The 22,542-nt window shown below is 40.8% G+C and overlaps 1 protein-coding gene across 6 annotated transcripts in view; it reads right to left on the bottom strand.

Moving 5' to 3' along the window:
- LOC140480072 (ecotropic viral integration site 5 protein homolog) overlaps positions 1-22,542 on the bottom strand; it is a 266,405-nt gene that overhangs the window by 184,186 nt on the left and 59,677 nt on the right. Inside the window, exon 1 of one of the 6 annotated variants that reach the window (XM_072574676.1) lies at positions 20,499-20,556. The exons of the other annotated variants lie outside the window; for them this stretch is intronic. Coding sequence (XP_072430777.1) covers positions 20,499-20,542 — 44 coding nt within the window. The 5' untranslated portion in view covers positions 20,543-20,556. Of the gene's footprint in view, positions 1-20,498; positions 20,557-22,542 lie in introns of those variants that run through there. 6 annotated transcript variants of the gene reach the window in all.

Genomic DNA, 22,542 nt, shown 5'->3' with positions numbered 1-22,542 from the left:
CTTATCTAAGCCATGCGTTATCTTGTAATTTTCTATTAGATCTCCTCTCAACCTTCTAAACTCTAACAAATACAATCCCAGGATCCTAAGCTGTTAATCATACATTAGGCCTACCATTCCAAGGATCATCCGTGTGAATCTCCGCTGGACACGCTCCAGTGCCCGTATGTCCTTCCTGAGGTGTGGGGCCCAAAACTGGACACAGTATTCTAAATGGGGCTTAACTAGAGCTTTGGAAAGTCTCAGTAGCACATCGCTGCTTTTACATTCCGACCCTCTTGAGATAAATGAAAACATTATATTTGCTTTCTTAACCACAGACTCAACTGCAAGTCAACCTTGAGAGAATCCTGGACTAGCGCTCCCAAATCCCTCTGTACTTTGGCTTTAGGAATTTTCTGACCGTTTTAAAAATAGTCCATGCCTGTATTCTTTTTTCCAATGTGCAAGACCTCACATTTGCTCACATTGAATTTCATCAGCCATTTCCTGGACCAATCTCCTAAACTGTCTAAATCTTTCTGCAGCCTCCCCACCTCCTCAGAACTACCTGCCTGTCCGCCTAACTTCGCATTATCGGCGAACGTCGCCAAAATGCCCTCAGTTCCTTCATCCAGATCATTTATATATAAAGTGAACAGCTGCGGCCCCAACACTTCCCTGCGGGAAGCTTTTATCCCAACTCTCTCCCTTCTGTCAGACAGCCAATTCTCAATCCATACCAGTAGCTCATCTCGAACACCATTGGCCCTCACCTTACTCAGCAGCCTCCTGTGAGGCACCATATCAAAGGCCTTTTGGGAGTCAAGGTAGAGAACATCCACTGGGTTTCCCTGGTCTAACCTACTTGTCACCTCTTCAAAGAATTCCAACAGGCTTGTCAGGCACAACCTCCCTTACTAAATCCATGCTGACTTGTTCTAATCCAACCCTGCACTTCCAAGAATTTAGAAATCTCATCCTTTACATGGTTTCTAGAATTTTACCTACAACTGAGGTTAGGCTAATTGGCCTGTAATTTTCCATCTTTAATATTGATCTTTTCTTGATCATGTGGGTTACAAAAGTGATTTTCCAATCTTCTGGGACTTTCCCAGACTCCAATGATTTTTGAAAGATTATAACCAATGCCTCTGCTATTTCTTCAGCCACCTCCCTCAGAACTCTAGGATGCAGCCCATCCAGGCCAGGAGATTTGTCAATTTTTAGACCTTGTAGCTTTTCTAGCACTTTCTCTTTTGTAATGGCTCCAATACTCAACTGTCCCTTGACTCTCCTTAATTGTTGGGATATTACTCATGTCTTCCACCGTGAAGACTGACACAAAGCATTTATTAAGTTCTTACACAATTAGGTTATAACACGATTCTAGTCCCATTAGCTTAAATGTGTTGACATTATTTTCTTATAACACTGGATTGCATAAGAACGTAACTAACGCGTTACAGCAGAACCGACTGTATTATCTAAATACTGAGCTTGAAGAGATAGAGGAATCGAGATGCCCTAGTGCATGATTTGTAAAAGATTAGTACATGGGTACAGCAAATAACTAGGAGCGCCCTTGTGACTTAATGCAAGGGAAATTGAATACAAAAGAGTAGAGAAACCGAACTTCAATTTTACAGTGTCCTGGTGAGACTGCATCTGAAATAGTGTGTAAAGGACTGGCCATCTTATTTGACAAAGAAAGGATGCAAGTTAGTTTTAAATCTGAGCTAGATAATTTCTTTGATTAGTGAAAAGTTAAGTGATATGGTCAAAGACAGGTATATGGAGTTAGACCACAGAACAGCCATGACATCCAGGCTTTGGGGTCTGAATGTCCTGTTCCTATGTTTTTATGTAAACATGTTGGAAGCTAAGAGAAGGTTTGAGACAAAAAAAACTATAGTTGCTGGAATCCAAAGTAGGCAAGCAGAAGGCTGGAAGAACACAAAGCCAGGCAGCATCTTGAGATGGAGAAATTGACATTTCGGGTATAATGCTTCTTCAGGAATGCAGGTGGGGATAGGGGGGAAGGTTATGGGTGGTGAGAAGGCCAGAGTGGCAAGGTAGTGAAAGGTGAATACGGGTGGTGAGTATGACCTGGTTGGACATTAGGAGGAATGAATCCGGTTGGTAGCTGGAAAGAAGGGTTGGTACGAGAAATGAAAGGGAGGTGGTGAGGCTGGAAAGCGAGTCCAGGGATGAGTGGGAAAGTGATTTGAAATTGGAGAACTCAATGTTGAGTCCTCAGGGCTGTAGGCTGTCCAAGCTGAAGATAAGGTGTTGTTCCTCCAATTTGTGGTCTGATTCACTGTAGTAATGGATGAGGCCGAGGATGGACATGTTGGAGGGGGAGTGGGAAGGGGAATTGAAAATGGACGGTGACCAGGAGGTCAGGCTGGTCCTTATGGCCTGGCTGAAATGATCAGCAAAACGTTCTCTTAGTTTATATTTGGTCAAATTGAAGTAGAGAAGATATGGTAGCCCTGAGACTAGTTTTTCTTCTAGATGTATTATTGGATTTAAATTTTCCCTGCTGCTGTGGTGGGATTTGAACCAGTGGACCATTAATTAGATTATCTTCCAGTAACATTATTCATTGTGTTACTGTTTCCATGTGGAGTCTTTTATGTAAAACCTTCTCTAATGTCACATGATGTACTGATGGTAACAATAATATATATTTTAGGCTGAACATCTTTTCTATTCACACACAGGTGCAGAATCTAACTTTAAAATAAAATTTGTACAAGTGGAATGGCATTGAAATTTGCACCATGCAACTCCTGAACTGAAGTACTAAAAGTGACTATATTTCATCAACAGTTCAATCAAATAAAATGTGTCAAAGTACAAATTGTAAAATTCACTAAGGGATCTAGAGTAACAAGATGGTAGTCTAACCAGTGATTAAATTAGATTACAGTATAGTAAAGAGAACTATGCTACAGATATTTTGAAATGTTACAAACTTAGTGATCAGGCACACCTGTATGGAAGTCCATCGCGGGATCAAACATGACACTCAGCAGAAGCAATGGTATCATGGTCTTATCACTGGACTCTTAGCCCAGAGACCCAGATAATGTCCTGGGAACCCGGGTATGAATCGTGCCATGGAAGATGGTGGAATCTGAATTCAATAAATATCTCGAATCAAGAGTCTATCATGACCAGGAATCCATTGTCAATTGTTGGAAAAACCCAACTGGTTCACTAACGTCCTTTAGGGAAGGAAACCACTGTCCTTACCTGGTCTGGCCTACATGTGAATCCAAACCCCCCGCAATGTGGTTGATTCTGAAATGCCTGCTGGGGTGGGCAAAAAATGCTGGTTATCCAGCGACACCCTCAACCTGTGAACGAGTCAAAAAAAAGATCAGACTCATTCAATCCCATTTTTGGCAGGGAAGGGATAGTCAGTAGATAGGGACCAGAATTTGGAGTAGAGAACAAAAAAATAGATTTCCCAACATTTAATTGAAGGAAAATTTTGCTCATTCAGTACTGGTCGTCACTAAATGCCTAGGCAATCTAAAAATCAAGTAACACAAAGAATCAAGAGAGGTGATGGTGATATGGAGCTCAGTGTGATCAGCACAGTCTGTAAACTAATGGTGCTCATTTGGATGCTATTGAACAAATGCGAGGTCTTGCACTTTGGCAAAAAGAATAAAAGCACAGACTACTTTCTAAACGGTGAGAAAATTTGTAAAGCTGAAGTACAAAGGGATCTGGGAGTGCTAGTCGAGGATTCTCTAAAGGTCAACATGCAGGTTGAGTCTGTGATTAAGAAAGCGAATGCAATGTTGTCACTTATCTCAAGAGGGTTGGAATATAAAAACACCGTTGTGCTACAGAGACTTTATAAAGCTCTGGTTAGGCCCCATTTGAGGTACTGTGTCCAGTTTTGGTCCCCACACCTCAGGAAGGACATACTGGCACTGGAACGTGTCCAGCGGAGATTCACACGGATGATCCCTGGAATGGTAGGCCTAACATATGAGGAACGGCTGAGGATCTTGGGATTGTATTCATTGGTGTTTAGAAGATTAAAGGGAGATTTAATAGAGACGTACAAGATAATACATGGCTTGGAAAGGGTGGATGCTAGGAAATTGTTTCCGTTAGGTGAGGAGACTAGGACCCGTGGACACAGCCTTAGAATTAGAGGGGGTAAATTCAGAACAGAAATGCGGAGACATTTCTTCAGCCAGAGTGTGGTGGGCCTGTGGAATTCATTGCCGCAGAGTGCAGTGGAGGCCGGGACGCTAAATGTCTTCAAGGCAGAGATTGATAGATTCTTGTTTCTCGGGGAATTAAGGGCTACGGGGAGAATGTGGGTAAGTGGAGTTGAAGTGCCCAGCAGCCATGATCGAATGGCGGAGTGGACTCGATGGGCCGAATGGCCTTACTTCCACTCCTATGTCTTATGGTCTTATGATAGGGCACAGCATGTAAATGAGAAATAAGTGGGAGACATGGATACAGTACTGGAGGATTCAAGAGTACAGTGCAGGAGTACGATGTAAAGCCTTTTAATAAACCAGCTGTGATTAGGCAGTTAAAGTGAAACCACCAGCTATTAAAAATAAAACAGTGTTTACATATCTTGGATGCCATGATTTTTACTGCCATGTTATTTACTTTAAGAACAATTAAACCAAACAACAAGCTATAGTGTGTGGCTTGCACTCCATAAAGTCATAGAGATGTACAGCATGGAAACAGACCCTTCGGTCCAACCCGTCCATGCCGACCAGATATCCAAACCCAATCTAGTCCCACCTGCCAGCACCTGGCCCATATCCCTCCAAACCCTTCCTATTCATATACCCATGCAAATGCCTTTTAAATGTTGCAATTGTACCAGCCTCCACCACTTCCTCTGACAGTTCATTCCATACACATGTGAAAACATTGCTCCTGAGGTGTCTTTTACATCTTTCCACTCTCACCCTAAACCTACGCCCTTGAGTCTGGACTCCCCGACCCCAGGGAAAAGACCTTGTCTATTTATTCTATCAATGCCCCTCATGATTTTGCAAACCTCTATAAAACCTCAACCCCCGACGCTCCAGGGAAAACAGCCCCAGCCTGTTCAGCCTCGATTATAGCTCAAATCCTCCAACCCTAGCAACATCCTTGTAAATCTTTTCTGAACCCTTTCAAGTTTCACAACATCTTTCCGATAGGAAGGAGACCAGAATGCTCCAATAGTGGCTTAACCAACGTCCTGTAGAGCTGCAACATGATCTCCCAACTCCTTTATTCAATACTCTAACCAATAAAAGAAAGCATACCAAACTCCTCCTTCACTATCCTGCTTTCAAATCCGACAGGTAACACCACCTAGATAAACTGATGCAAGAGACATCAATGTGACATTAGCTGTGGGATAACTGCAAGATAAATGCATTTCCATGAAGATATTGAAATTTCCAAATGTGATGATATAGTATGAATGGTAACATAAAGTGAAATGGATTCATGTGTTACTTTCTTAGGAGAGACTAATCTTGTTTTGTTACTTGTAATGATCCAATCCTCAAGGATAATTTCCACTCGCATCCTCTCTTTATTTAATTTTTGTTACAACTGAGTTTACTTCAGGGTAGACTGTAACTGCACAACTCAGCAGTCCACCCTTTCCCAATCACAAGCCCCAGTTCTGCATTGTACCTGACCTTCTAAGGGTCATATAAACCCAGCTGACAGAATTTAAAAATTTCAAAAGATTTGGCATGGGACTCAGTAGTTAGCATCGGGGACCTGGGTTCGAATCCAGTCTTAGGCAGCTGTCTGTGTTGTCCCTGTGTCTGCATGGGTTTCCTCCAGATGTTCCAGTTTCCTCCCACAGTCCAAAGATGCGCAGGTTAGGTGGATTAACCATGCTAAATTGCCCATAGTGTCCAAGTATGTACAGGCTAGGTCAATCAGCTATGAGAAATGCAGGTTACAGAGATAGGATGGAGGAAGTCTGCTTGGGATGCTCTTTGATGGGCCAAATGGTCTGCTCCCACGCTGTAGGGATTCTATAAAGAGCAGGAAGGTAATCTGATTGAAATGTCTTGCCTATGAAAGCATGAAAAAAGCTCAAGACAACTTGCAAAGTCCCATACATGTGTCACACCATGTTCTCGTACCCAGGTTGGGTTCCAATTACTTCATGTTTTAGTTTTGTAAATTCTCATACATATTTTCAAAATCCTTCCATGGCTTTACCCTTCCCTTTCTCTGCAATTTCCTCTTGCCTCAGAACCAACAACAGTAGATACAATTCAAAAGTACTTAATTAGCTGTAAAGCACTTTGAGACGTCCTGTGGCTGAGAAACAAGTCATACAAATGCAGTTCTCTTTTGGTAAACCCTCGAAGTAATCCCTGCTCCTCTAATTCTGGCACTACTAATTTTAAACGCTCCATCTTTGTCATTCAAGGGATGTGGGTGTCACTCACTAAGCCTGCAGTTAGTGTTCATCTCTAGTCACCCTTGAATTGAGTTACTTAGAGTCATAGTCATACAGCAGGGAAACAAATCCTTTGGGCCAACTCGCCTGCACCAACTCAACATCCCAATCTGACCGAGCCCCATTTGCCAACATTTGGTCCACATCTCTCTAAACCCTTCCTATTCATATACCCATCCAGATGCATTTTAAATGTTGTAATTGTACCAGCCTCCAGCACTTCCTCTGCCAGTTCACTCCTTGTATTCACCATCCTCTGCATGGAAAAAGTTACCTCCCAGGTCCTTTTTAAATCTTTCCCCTCTCACCTTAAACCTATGAATTGAATTGAATTGACTGTCACGTGTACCAAGGCACAGCAAAAAGCTGCGTCTTGTGAACAATACAGGCAGATCACATAGTTAAATAGCATAGATAAGTAAATAATAGGTAAATCACAGCAAAACAAAAAACACAGGTACTGGCAAATGTTAAGAGTTTGAGAGTCCATCCAGTATTCTAACAACAGTAAGGTAGAAACTATTTCGAAACCGGCTGGTGCATGTGTTCAGGCTTCTGTACCTTCTCCATGATGGTTGAGGTTGTAGAAAAGCATTGCCAGGATGGGATGAATCTTTGGGAATGCTGGTGGCCTTTCCTCGACAGCAGGCCTGGTAGATGGATTCTATAGATGGGAGGTTGGCCTTTGTGATTGCCCAGGCCGAGTTCGCCACTCTCTGTAACCTTCTCTGATCTTCAATGGTACAGTTGCCATACCAGGGAAGAGACAGAACGCTCTTGATGGTGCACCTATAAACGTTGGCAAGGATATTTGCCGCCGTGTCAAATTTTCTCAGCTGCCTAAGGAAAAGGAGACGTCGTTGGGCCTTTGTAACCAGTGTGTCCAAACAAAGAGTCCAAGAAAGCTTGTTGTGGATGAACACTCCCAGGAGCTTGACACTGTCCAGATTCCACCTCTGTGCTGTTAATGTGTAGGGGGATAAAAGTAACATCCCGCCGAAAGTCAGTAAGGAGTTCTTGGTTTTGCTGGCATTGAGAGCTAGGTTATTCTCAGTGTACCATTTTTCCATGTCTTCCACCTCCTGTCTTTAGTCTGTTTCGTCGCCATCTGAGATTCGACCAACGATGGTGGTGTCATCAATGAACTTGTAAATGACATTAGTCTGGTATTTGGTGACGCAGTCATGGGAATACAGCGTGTACAGTAAGGGGCTGAGTACACATCCCTGGGGGGCTCCAGTGTTGAGTGTTAGTGAGAATGAAATATGTCCTCTCATTTTGGACTCCCCTACCCTGAGGAAAAGACTTTGACTATTCATCATATCCATATCCCTCGTGATTTTATCAACCTCTAAGATCACCCCTCAGCCTCCAACATGCCAGGGAAAAAATCCCAGCCCATTCAGCGTCTCCCGAGAAATCAAAGCTTCCAGTCCCAGCAGCATCCTTCTAAATCTTTTCTGCACCCTCTCAAGTATAACAATATCCTTCCTATAGGACCGTGACTAGAATTGTGCACAGTATTTTACAATCGTCCTCATCAATGTCTTATTCAGTTGGAGCATGTCCTCCCAACTCCTTTACTCAATATTCTGACCAAGCATGCCAAATGCCTTCTTCACCACCCTGTCTAATTGGAACTCCACTTTTAAGGAACAATGCACCTGCACCTCTCTGTCTCTTTGTTTGGCAACACTCCACAGGGCCCAATTAAGTGGATAAGTCCTGCCCTGTTTGCCTCATCAAAATACAACACCACACATTTATCCAAATTAAACTTCATTTGCCGCTCCTCGGCCCATGGGATTAAGGTCACGTTGCACTCAGATAACCTTTTACATTTGTCATCTGCAAACCTACTAACCATACCTATATTCACATTCAAACCATTTATATAAATGATGAAAAGTAATGGATTCAGTTGCAATCCTTGTGGCACACCACTGGTCACAGGCCTCCAGTTCAAAAAACAATCCTCCTCCACCACCACCCTCTGTCTCCTACCTATGAGACAATTTTGTATCCAATCGACAAGCGCCTCCGATCCCACGTAATCTAATCTTACTAATCAGCCTATCATGTTGATTCTTGTTGAACGATTTGCTGAAGTGGATATCGACAAAGTTGACTGTTCTACCTTCAATCTTCTTGGTCAACTCTTCAAAAAAACTCAATCAAATTAGTGATACATGATTTCCCAGGGACAAAAATCAATAATTGCATGCCTTTCAAATGCATGTAAATCCTGTCCCTCAGAATCTTCTTCCAACAACAGGTTCCCCATGTGAGACTGTGAGCAAGGTTATATCTCATGAAATACAGGGAGAACTCACCATTTGGATACAGAACTGGCTTAAAGTTAGAAGACAGAAGGTGGTTGTGGACGGCTGTTTTTCAGATTGGAGGCCTGTGACCAGTGCAGTGCCATTGGATTGATAGGGGGGTAAACACGCATGGACCTGACAACAGTGTCACAGAGGGAATGGTCTACATGAAAAGCAAATAGAGATGGGGAGGGAAATATGTGTCTGGTGGTGGGGTCTGTTTGTTGGTGGTGGAAAGGGCAGAGGATGATACAATTTATACGGAAGTTGATGGGGTGGAAAGTGAGGACTTTGGGGAGGGGGCTGTCCTTGTTGCGGTTGGAGGGGTGGGGTGCAAGGGCGGAGGTGTGGGAAGTGGATGAAATGCGCTTCAGGGCTTCATCACCATGTGGGAAGGGAAATGGTGGTCTTTGAAGGAGGCGGCCATCTGGTGGAACTGGTCCTCCTGGGAGCAGATGTGGCGGAGGAGGAAGAAATTAAAAATAAGGGATAGCCTTTTTACAGAAGGCAGGGTGGGAGGTGCTAAGTCTAGTGAACCAAATGGGTAGATTCCACAATGGTTACATGGTTGCCATTTGGCTAATTTTAATCTCCAAATTTTATTTTTTATTGAATTCAAATGTTACCATCAGCCCTGGAGAGATATGAATCCATTTCCTGAGAACATTAGCCTTGATTTCTAATTCAGTAGACCAGTAACATTACCACAACACCTCCACTCATTACCGCAGTATTTTAAATTGGCACAAGCAATAGGCAGAAGCTGTCAAAAGTTTTGCTTTGCAAAATAACTGGCATTGACTTCAACACACAAGTTATCACCCTCAACATACCTTGAGCAGAGTAGTGAAAGGACATAACTAATGCAGTTCCGTCGTATACAAATGTAGTTAGAACATTTTAATCAGGCAATTACTATCCTTTTAACTGCATCTCAGGTCTCAATCTGAAAAATGAGATTTTACAACCAACAGTATTTCATTACATCTTAACCGATATGGTTATTTCTGAATTTATATAACTTTAGTTGAGTGATTCCACATTCATTTACAAGGAATTATCTCAGTGAGTTTTCCAGGTTGCTGGTTAGGTGAGTATTTCTTTATTGACAGTTTCTCCTTCTTTTATCCTCTCTCACTTTGGAGCATCCTCCTCCAACGCCACTCCCTCTTGTAGCCTCCTCTTCCAACTCCACACTTCCTCGGCTGTTGGCTTCTCCTTAAATCCCTGTTTCCCCTTGAACCTTCTTCTTTGTTTCCATCTTTTTCTTCCTCCCATCCATACTTGCAGTCTCCTCCCCTGTACTACTTAGAATCTAGCAAAATGGTCTAGCTAGTCAACCATGGGACAGGGGAGCTGCTTCAATGTGTATTTAAAACATGATTCTGGGTCAATATTTAAATATCTGTATTTACAGACAAGTACACTGCATGATTCAGTGTACTCATATCCTCAATCTCAATAAATCCCAGCCTCGGTATTTCAATGATACACAACAGAAAATGGAATAAAATCATAGGAAGTATGGATGCTGAATTAGTTCTGAAGGGTCATATTAACTTTGATTTCTCTCCATAGAATGCTGCCAGATCTTTTCCAGTAATTTCTACTTTTGACTCAGAAAATGGAATAACCCAGACTATTTCAAACTAGAAGTTATCCAAGCAGATAAACTTGTACAATGCTAGTAGAGCCATCATTCTACCTTGCTTCCACAAGTTAAAGAGAACAACCAACTATGTAAGTCAGAAGTATCTGAACAAATGCTTAACAAAATCATTAATATTCATTACTTAATGTAATCAATGCCACGACAAAGACCAGGCAGGTTTCACAATTTGTAACATAAACCAGAAACAGAAATGAAGTGAAATAACTGAATGAACAGGATGCATGAAATATTAATAGCAGGATATTTTATTGCATCTCGGAGAAAACATCGCAGTGAAATTCTCAGGACTAAATCATCTCAAGTACAAATACCTGATGTACAGCAAATAGACTGTCGCGGCTCAAGAATGCAGCTCACCACCACTTTCTCAAGGGTAACTAGGGATGGACAATAAATGCTGCCCAACCAGTAATATACAAAGGAGAATTTAAAAACAACCAGTAATTTATTTTAATAATCATTTTCCTGTCAACTATAATTTGAGAACTCATTGTCCACTTGATGCCACTCAGAAATAGAAAAAACACTATTTAACCCAATCACCAATTTCACAAGTCTAGGATCATCAACTTATTCCATGCAAAACACAAGTTTCAAACATATTTAGCTTCAAATACTTTAAAGCCAGACCAATCATAATTCACACTGTCACTTCTCCAGTAAAAGGACCTTATAATGATATATGGCGGTTTCACACCTTTGAGATGTCCCAAAGCTTTCTGTAAACACCAGGGTATTTTTGAAGTGTGGTAACAATTGCAACAAACAGCAGACCACTTACGCAAAGTTCCATGAACAGCAACTAGATAGTTGACTAAACAATCGGGTTTAGTTGCTGGCTGATATGAAAATGTTGGTCGAGGAATTGAGAGAACTCTCCTGGCCTTCTATGAAAGCAAGTCTCTATTCTCTTTCAAATAGAGCCATGCGTTCTTTTATTTCCAAAAGCACTGAGGTATGCCTCTTCTCAGTAGACTGGAAGTTCATTTATAAACAACAATCTACATTTTGTTTCACACTGCATTCTTTAATAACCTTTAATTTTGAAAAACATTTGGACAACATGACAATCAGAAAACGGATTGGAAAATGTTGCTAATACAAACGATTTTTAAATTTCAGAAACAGGTTATAAATTGTCCAAATCCTGTCTCTGAAACGAGAGTGTGGTGCTGGAAAAGCACAGCAGGTCAGGCAGCATCTGAGAAGTAGGAGAATGGACGTATCGGGTATAAGCCCTTCAAAAATTCCTGAAGCAGCTTTTGAAGCCATCTTCACACAAGTAACTTTCTTGAAAATCTTAGGTACTTACAAAACAGATAACTTATGCAGGTCGATATTCAACAGACCAGGTAGTACATTTTTCATCAGGCCTCAGGTAGTTATTAGAAAAATTATCCCTAACTTCAAATTTTGGTCATCAACAGGTCATGTTATAATATATTCTATACTAATTCTCCACTAAGGAGCTTTTCTTTTGACTTCAAACTAAAACCAATTAATTACACTTCCAAATATTTCAACAGCTTGGGGCATAGAGAGTTATAAAGGTCTACCACACAGAAAAAGCCCATCGAGTACATGCCAGTAAAAAAACAACCACCCAACTATTCAAATTCCACTTTCCAGCACTTGGCCCATAGCCTGGTAGAAACTGACAATGCAGTTAATGCAGAATACAATAATAGAAGACATCTAAACTGTTTCTATAATACAGGTAAATGTAACATATATTGTTAGGGCTTTTTACAATTAGTTTGAATGTTTATTGTCAAGAGCTTGAAAAAATAATTTGTTTGAATCCACTCTTGGACTCTGAATATGAAATAGGCAAGATACCTTCTTTGCCAAAGGAGTTGCAGAATGTGCATCAACAGAAATATAGCATTTTCCAGCAACAATTGTTGGATTTCTTCAGAGAAAGGTTTTCAATTCAAACAGTGACAACTTCAGCTGAAATGTGTATGTTTTTGGACCAACTCTTAGCAAGATTGCAAGATAAAGTGCCTCATGTTGCCAGAACAGGAAAATTACAGAAAGACTATGACCAATTGTAGTGATTGGACCAACCGGTGGATCTCATTGGGATAACAGCTCCAGTCAGGGAACTCTTGGCTTACAGATATAAACAAGAAAGTGGGATTTGAGGTTTGTCCTCATCTCCCTGTAAACTGGTTGAAAGGTAGGGTGTGGGGCCTGGCTTTGCTACTCCTCTCCCTTGTAAAATTGCTGTTGTATACAGCTGTAAATGTTAACTGTTTTTTGTAAACTGTTTTGTAATTTGTTTAATAAAATTAAAAATAAATAAAGAAATAAATAAACAAACAAACAGGAGTGTCAAGGAGTCTCCTCATTCTAGGGACTGGCTCTGAGCTAGCTGGTCAGACTCCATGAACTGTGCACAGGTAAATAAAGGGTGACTTGGTGGCGAGATATCAGCTTCCTTCGAGTTATTTCGGCATTGCTCTATAATTATTTTTATAAACTGATAAAAGTGAAATATTTGGAAAAACAGAAGTGATAAAAGGTATTCTCTTGGTGGTGATTAATGGTGTTCCATAATGATGTGCACTATATTTAAAGCCTTAAATTAGATATGAGACAGTCATAAACTGAAGTTTGCTGTTGGCACAAAGATTGCTGTATGCTGCCATAGAGGAGCCATAGTGCAATATAATCTTATTATTCCTCAGAATGCAGGAGTTTAAAGTTGATTTGAGGATTTTGGGTTTTGAAAGGAATTATTATGGCGAAGATTCTTTTTACTCAGGAGATGGAATTTAGGTCAAAGGGATATAACCTATAAATTACAGTCAGGTATTCTGGAAAGAAGGGAGAGGAAATGCATGTACATGAAAGGGTGATAGAAGAATGAAAGTTTATCCCAGAAAAAGCAAGCTTATTGTAGAAGCAATAGATATTTTATTAACTTTAAATCAGAGATTGATGATTTTTTTTACCAGATAAGAATAGAAGAGGACTTGGGACAAAAACAGGTTTAGAGTGTTTAAGAGTCAGTTCAGCCAAAACCTCACTACGTGGAAGAACCTTGTATCGAACACTGCAACTCAAATGTAGTTCTGGGTTTCATGTTATAAAAAGAATAAAGAAGCAATGGACACGGGCCTGAGACAATTTATAGGGATAAAGGAAGAAATGCACAGGTATACCTTTCAGGACAGGATTGACATAATGGGTCTCTTTTCTCTTCAAAAGCATCGGCTGAGGAAGGATCTACTGGAGATCTTTAAAATTAGGAAAAGTCTTAGAGTAGATACATGAAAATGTTTCTTCTTGTGAGAAAGAACAGCTAGAAGCCATCATTATAAGATGGTCACCAAAAAAATCCAACGGGGAATTCAGAAGGAAACATTTTTTACCCAGAGTTGCAACAATGTGGAACTCACTATCACAGAGGTCAGTTGAAGTGCACAGATGCACTTCAGGGAAGCAAGCTGGACATGTACAAGAGTGAGGGGGAAGAAAGCTTATGATGGTAGTTTTAAATCCAACCAAATGGGAGGAGATTTGAGTGGAGTCTAAACATCTATATTGACCAGTTGGGCCCAAACAGCCTGTTGCTGCATTGCATCTTCAAGGTAATCTTGGACAGGAGAAACCGAAAAGGGTGACTATTCTATGCCAGTTCTGTGTTACTGCACCTAATGAATATCTCAAGGTTTTGTATTGCTATCCTAAGTATGTAGCAAGTTCAAAATTCTGATCACATAGGTTTGAATAAACTACGTAAGCAATTTAAGTACATTCAAAACAAAATTGAATCAAAGTGACGTCAAATATTCAACTGATGGGTCAGTTAGAATTCCCAATGATTCTTCCATGAAAAAGTTAAACTTCCCATTAAATGATTTTAGTATGCAAATGCACACTGTATTTGTTTTCCACAACACAAGCACATGAAAAGATTTCTCTCCCCAAGGGGCCATGCTTCTTATGTGAACAAAGACATGGTTACCTTGTCAAGTTCATTTTTGCTCTTGGCCAATGAGGAGTATGTCTTGCAAGGGTTTGCCAATTGCATACAACAGCAGAAAACAAGTTGTCTTCTCTGACCTTAACCCAGGCAGCAACCATAGTTCTGAGATTAGCTTGGTAAACAATAAAATTGCAGATGAGAAAGCTGTATTGTTGATGATCTGTATTGTTGAACTGCTTAGTTTATCAGGCACAATAGACATACAAGTGACTCACAGAACCAACAAAGATTATTTGTGCAAAACAACTTGCCTCCTGTTAACATGGAGGTAAATTGCACAATCCCCCTTCCAATACAGAGCTGTGCTGTTAGAAGAAATTAAAATTATACTCCTTTGAGTCATAGAGATGTACAGCATGGAAACAGACCCTTCGGTCCAACCCGTCCATGCTGACCAGATATCCCAAGCCAATCTATTCCCACCTGCCAGCACCCAGCCCACATCCCTCCAAACCCTTCCTATTCATATACCCATCCAATTGTCTCTTAAATGTTGCAATTGTGCCAGCCTCCACCACATCCTCTGGCAGCTCATTCCATACACATACCATCCTCTGCGTGAAAAAGTTGCCCCTTAGGTCTCTTTTACATCTTTCCCCTCTCACCCTAAACCTATGCCCGCTAGTTCTGGACTCCCCAACCCCAAGGATTTGCTCGGAACAAATCTCAGTGCAACTTATATTTTTCCTTAATATCATCGTCCTTCCTAACAAAATGATTTATCCCTCCACCCAAATTTCCAAAAAGCTGAGATTTTGAAAATAAACAATAAATCAATTAATCAATCTTCTGTGGAAGATAGATATTTGACCTTAATTTATATTACTTTGCATATTATGCAGCAATCATGATTTTCAATGTATACACTAGCCACAGTAACACTAAACTTTAGTGGATAGGATCAAAAAGCACTATTCAAACTTAATTAAGTGTACAGTATGTTTTGAAAAACAGTTTGTTTTACCTGAACATACAATTCCTGATTTTTCTGAATGTCAAATTTACATTGGCAAAAACATTTGAAAAAAAAACAGCCTCTTCAACTCAAACCTGTTGCTAATCATTTGCAGAGGCAAACACTGAGTTTGCATTACAAGTTTAAGAGATTAGGCAAGCCCTTAAAACCTACATAACCGATAGTGACGAAAAGTACTAGATATATCAAGGAACGACACCCTTAATTTTTAGCCATAGCAGTAACATTGGGAGAAAGCTGAATATAAATCATACTTGAATGACCACTTTTCATGCCTGTAAATACTTAGGACATTGTATTTAAAAGAAAATGCATGAAAAGCACACAACTAAATGCACATATAAAGTGTTTCACAAAACGTTATTTTTGGACTGAATTTTGTACCAGCTACAAAACAGCCTGCAGTGCAATTTGCTCAAATCAATATTTAACTTGAACTTCAGATCAGCTTAAATGATAAGTCAATTAGACAAAATTTATAAAAACTACAATTTCTCAAAACACAAAACATAAATTCCTAGATCAAGTATTGTATACTATAATTAACAAAAAATGCTTTGTCAGTTGTCTCCTCTCTGCAAGAAGAAATATGAACATTTTAAAAATTCAGTCTTGACGTTGCAATGTTTCAACCTCTTTCACAATTTGAATCAAAGATGCACATTTGCAAAATGGCATCAAGTGAAAGAGCAGGTGGAAATGAAAGGCAACTGTTTGAGTCAACAATCTGCCCTCACCATCTCTGCTGGTTGCCAACCAAGGTCCTCACTACAGGAGTGCCTACAAGGCTAAGTCAGAGATCACAATTCCTGATGAAGGACTTATGCCCAAAACATCGATTCAGGATGCTGCCTGACCCGCTGTGTTCTTCCAGCACCACATTCTCAACAGGGATCACGTGCCCATCACACTAGGGGCGGCACGGTGGCACAGTGGTTAGCACTGCTGCCTCACAGCGCCAGAGACCCGGGTTCAATTCCCGCCTTAGGCGACTGACTGTGTGGAGTTTGCACATTCTCCCCGTGTCTGCGTGGGTTTCCTCCGGGTGCTCCGGTTTCCTCCCACAGTCCAAAGATGTGTAGGTCAGGTGAATTGGCCATGCTAAATTGCCCGTAGTGTTAGGTAAGGGGTAAATGTAGGGGTATGGTGTGGACTTGTTGGGTCGAAGGGCCTGTTTCCACAGTAAGTAACCTAATCTAAAAAAGCACAACAAATGCTGACATCAAAGGACTGGTGATAAACAGAAATCTTTAAGTAACAACTACACTGGAGAATTTTCAGTTTCTATTACCTCTCAAAAATTCTGCTGAAAAGACTACTTATTACTGCTAAATATTCTCAGATTTGACATACACAACCGATGCATCATCTACATCATGACTTCATGATTTCCCTCATGGGTTATATGTTTTAACTCCAATATTCATTTTCTAATATATTATGTTGAGGCTGTTCTTAAAGTTCATGAATTACTAACAGAGTGTTGCTTCAGATGAGACATGAAAGTGAGGCCCAATTTCCCTCTTCAGCATTTCAGATAGATAGAGGAGAGTAGCCGTATACACTTGGTTGGCTAAAAATTCCTCCTTCGGCCAACACCATTTGAAATCAATTATTTTGCCATCTACTTTCTTGCTGCATGTGGGTTCTGGCTGTGTATCAAAACAACTGCTGAATTTGCAGATTGTACTTCTAAAGTGACTAACACTGTATAATAACTGGATGCCTTGAAAAACCAGGAGGACATAATTGCAGGATCTTTTGTTCTCAATTATTTCAATGAATAAAATTTCCCCAAAGTTGGATTAGACAAAGAACTTGTACTGAAGTTCTCCCTTTTCCTGGATGTTGTCACTGAGCAAATGAGAAGGAAAATGCCAGAGTCAATAAAATTTGCAGTTGACATTGAGCTATGTGGTGACAATGAAAACTTGACAAAGTTTCTGGAGAAAAACACCAGAAGACATGGGTCTGAAGGTCAGCAGACCAAAAGAATCAGCAGGTGGACTGTCAGTTTGAGCCATTGATCAAAGTGACAATGTAAAACATTACGAGTGAATACTTGGAGAATCTGAGCAGTGTCAAATACCTGGGTTCAGTGGTAGCTAACATGGAAATATGTCAATGGAAATTAACCAGAGTCCTCTGGTTAGAGTAATTAGAAACACAGTGGAATCTTACGCAACAGAATCGTACTGCCAAAACTGAAAAAACTGAAAGAAATAATTGTGAGTCCTTGTTACATCATGTATAAACTTGGCAACATCAAGTTACATAGAGAACAGATGCTGTGATAAACTTCTGGAGCAATAAGGGAAAAATCACAAATCAGCACACAAGATCAATGAAGACTAGGGAGCAAAAAGGAAAGTAGTGCGAAGAGATTACCATAATTTGGTGACTGCAGACAGCAAGAAGAATTGTAGGGAGAGGAAAGTGATTGACTTGGGACTGTCAGGGTAGGGAGAAGAGGAAGGTCTAAGACAAAATGAAAAGATGCAGTGATCAAAGACTCAAACATTGCAGGTTGGAAGGCAAATGGATAAGTGACAGGAGGAGATAAAGAAAGAACAACCAGCACAGTGATGATCTCAAATAAAATGCAAGGAACAAAAAGGAGAATTTCATAAAACTTCTCCAATTTCAATTTTCTTTACAATCGCATTCTGCTGAAAAAAAATCAACTTGGTAAAGTTGCAGCAAAAACAATTTCTCCATGAATTGGTAGTTTCTTGCCCACCCAAATTATATTACAATATATAATACAATAAGAAATGAAATTACCCATCTTCCAATCACTTCAATAACTTGCACCTTCTTTTGTTTTGCATGATCAGACACAATGGATTTCAAGCATTCCCTCCTTTCCTCGTACATCATGGGTGGGGTTTCCATCTAACATGGAAGTCCTGAACCAAACAACTATCCCTCCATGCAGATGTGTTTTTTGAGGAAGTAACAAAGAGGATTGATTAGGGCAGAGCGATAGATGTGATCTATATAGACTTCAGTAAGGCGTTTGACAAGGTTTTCCATGGGAGACTGATTAGCAAGGTTAGGTCTCAGGAATACAGGGAGAACTAGCGATGTGGATACAGAACTGGCTCAATGGTAGAAGACAGAGGGAGGTGGTAGAGGGTTGTTTTTCAGACTGGAGGCCTGTGACCAGTAGAGTGCCACAAGGATCCATGCTGGGTCCTCTACTTTTTGTCATTTATATAAATGATTTGGATGCAAGCATAAAAGGTACTGTTAGTAAGTTTGCAGATGACACCACAATTGGAGGTGTAGTGGGCAGCAAAGAGGGTTGCCTCAGATTACAAAAGGATCTGGACCAGATGGGCCAATGGGCTGAGAAGTGGCAGATGGAGTTTAATTTAGATAAATGCGAAGTGCTGCATTTTGGGAAAGCAAATCTTTGTAGGGCTTAGACACTTAATGGTAAGGTCCTAGGGAGTGTTGCTGAACAAAGAGACCTTGGAGTGCAGGTTCATAGCTCCTTGAAAGTGCAGTCGCAGGTAGATAGGATAGTGAAAGCGGCATTTGGTATGCTTTCCTTTATTGGTCAGAGTATTGTGTACAGGAGCTGGGAGGTCATGTTGCGGCTGCACAGGACATCGGTTAGGCCACTGTTGGAATATTGCATGCGATTCTGGTTTCCTTCCTATTGGAAAGATATTGTAAAACTTGAAAGGGTTCAGAAAAGATTTACAAGGATGTTTCCAGGGTTGGAGGATTTGAGCTATCGGGAGAGGCTGAACAGGCTGGGGCTATTTTAGATTCCCTACATGGTGGAAACAGGTTCTTCGGCCCAACAAGTCCACACTGACCCTCCGAAGAGTAACCCACCCAGATACACTTCCCTCTGACTAATGCACCTAACACTAAGGGCAATTCACATCTTTGGACTGAGAGAGGAAACCGGAGCACCCGGAGGAAACCCATGCAGACACGGGGAGAAAAAGGAAGGAGCAATCTGATAGACCCATTTCACCACAGAATGAAACATTCATGTTCTGGTTTTAACCCGGTGCCAAGGGAAGGGGAGTCCAGAAAAGATGGCATAGGCTTAGGGTGAGGGGGGAAGATATAAGAGACCTAAGGGGCAACTTTTTCACACAGAGGGTAGTACATGTATGGAATAAACTGCAAGAGGGTGGAGGCTGGTACAATTGCATCTTTTAAGAGGCATTTGGATGGGTATATGAATAGGAAGGGTTTGGCGGGATATGGGCCGGGTGCTGGCAGGTGGGAATAGATTGGGTTGGGATATCTGGTCGGCATGGATGGGTTGGACCGAAGAGTCTGTTTCCATGCTGTACATCTCTATGACTCTATGAGTAAGAATGTGAAGACTTAATTAAATGCAGAAATACCGTGAGGCTGATACAACGTAATCAATTATATAAGAACTCAAAGGCACCATCATGCAGCCCTGTAATTTCCTTCCCTACTCTCTATCCTAAATACCACATACCACTGCTGTTTCCTGTTTCAAACATATCATGCCTGCACATCATTCTTAAACTCTTCAATTTTGTAGACAACCTAATATATCTTACTCCTAATAAATACTTCTCAAATCTTAAAAAATTACCAACATCTGTCCACACTTTTCTCCTCAGCACTTTGCATCTCCCTTCACTTCATGCATGCCTCTCGTTCTTTTTCTTTACTAAAAGTAATTCGCATTTAGTTGCAAGATTGAAAAAAAAGCAATTGTGAAAATAAGTGACTTTGCACCTGTAATGGCACTTTAAAGCAACAGAATTGTAAAAGAATGAATACATTGCTTATCGCTAAATGTTCAGTCATGAAATATGAATAGTGATCCAAAAAACAAACTGTTGATTAGATCGAATTGCTGTTAATATTCAAAATTAGACATATTTAAACACTTCCTCTATGAGCAACAGCATGCATGATCACGTATATGGCTAAAAAAGGACAAGAACGCCAGTAAACGTGACCAGCTTGCTGGAATTTACATTACTGACGTCTAGTCAAAATGTACATTAGAAATCTCCAGTTTTCTCTTAAAGTAAAATCCTTTGCACTAAAAGCAATCCTACCTTGAGAAGTTCATAATTTTCCAGTACATGCACAATATAAACATCAACTACACAGAGTCCAGTTAGGTTGAGCAAATAAAGCCCCTGTTCTATCTGTAGTTTAAACAAATGTGTCTCCTCCCCTTAACCTCTGCATCAAACAGCAGTACATAGACAAATGTTTGTTGCGGTTTAATAATTTTAGAATAGCATACCGTCTGCTTCATTCTGCGTATGGCATTGCTGTATCTGACCTGGAAATGGAGTGACAAAAATAGAGAAAAAATAAATGCACCCGCACTAATTATTCTTGCTTAATGGTCAGCCAAAACTCAGAAATCTTTTTTTTTTAAATGTTTATCTGAACTTTCTTTATCCACCAATCTCCTTTCTTGCTACTCCCTTGAAGGAATAAGTCACTGCTGGGATACCGATGCACACGACAAATTATCCTCGGCCATTCTGCCCAAGTGAATAAGTATATAACCACAATGTAATAACAAAGGCTCTTGGAGGTAAATACTCATGAGGTCTGGAAACATTTGTTTAAAAAAATAAAGACCAGAGCAAAACCCAAAAACGCCAATACTGGGTAAAGCATCAGCGGTTGGGTAGATGAACTGCAGTTTACTCAGAATAACTACTCAACATTAGCTGTGTTGTTTTATTACCCTAGATTGAAGCTAATAGTTTGGCAGACTTGCTCCAGAGTTGTGGTTGGTTAGTTAATATCAAAGAGTCCAATTATGGCAGCTGGTGGCCAAGGCTTCCTTATAGCTTCCAAACATAAACTGAATTTGAGATAATGGTTTTTTCGGAGAGAAATTTAATGGAAATACATCATATAACTTATAGCGATGAGCCAAATGAAAATTATAATTTTCTGCGAATGAATTGTTGCTGGTTTGCAGAGGCAAAGACCTGTTGGCTTTGTCACTGGGCATTAATCCAGAGATCCTGGCTAATGCGCTGGTGACATAGGTTGGAATTCCACCAGGGAAGTTGGTGAGACTGGAAGTCAATAAGAACCTAGCATCTAAAATGGCGTAATAGTGATCATGTAACGCCTCTCAATTGCCATTAAAAGCCCATCTGGTTCAGAAACACCCTTCAAGAACAGTGACCAGTATCCCATCACCAAGTCACTCTTTATTTACCCATGCTTAGTACTTGATGCTGATCTGACTTCCTCAGAGTCCGCTCTTTGAGCAGAAGCTCTAAAGCTCCTGTTTATATCTCTCAGCCAGGACTCCCTGATTTGACCTGATTAACAGCCCCAGTCAGTGATCTCATTCTGTGAGGGGGGGGGGGGTGTACTGGACCATAGCCCAGAGCGCCTTGGAAGAAATTCACTTTCTTCTTGAGGCAGGGGTAAAGGCATTGAGGCTGCGACATCCATCACATCCATCTCAGACTCTGAAGTTTCTTCAACGCTAGATGGAGGGGGAGAACCCAGAAGTTCTGACAGCCATTCTGGTTGTTCTGAGGGGTGAGGTATGTTTTGGTCCTGCCCCGATTGAGAGTTTGCAGCTTTCATGTAGTCCACGTGCTTGTTCAGGAGCACCTCACTTATTCAAACTTTGTACATCATGGGACCTGATCTCGTACCGACCATGCCTCTTACCCATACAAGACCATTTCCATGGCACCACACTTTGTCCCCTGAAGTAAACTGTCTCTCTTTTTTTAAAGGAGTCTAGTGTCAGGCATTGGTGGTCCTCAAGCTGTTTTACCCTCCCTCCAGGTCCAGGAAGATCAGTTGTGCAATGTCTTCTCCCTATTAGCAACTCTGCTGGAGTGATCCCTATAATTGCATGAGGGGTGGTCTGATAATCAAATAGGAACCAGGTCAGTTTGGTATTAAGTAAAGCTGTAGGTTGTTTCTTTAAACCTCCTTTCAAGTCTGGACTGCTCTTTCCACCAACCACTGGACAATGGAGCTGTCCTTGTATGCCTAATGCCATTCAACTTTAGGAAATACGCAAATTTTCTGCTGGTAAGTTGTCTGTAATCAACACTTCCAGGAGCTCATGCATTGCAAAAGATGCTTACAGCTTTTGTATCA

This window comes from Chiloscyllium punctatum, chromosome 7 (assembly GCF_047496795.1).
Source record: "Chiloscyllium punctatum isolate Juve2018m chromosome 7, sChiPun1.3, whole genome shotgun sequence".
Taxonomy (NCBI): Eukaryota; Metazoa; Chordata; class Chondrichthyes; order Orectolobiformes; family Hemiscylliidae; genus Chiloscyllium; species Chiloscyllium punctatum.
The sequence above is the reverse complement of the archived record's forward strand: the minus strand, read 5'-3'. Positions and strand labels throughout refer to the sequence as shown.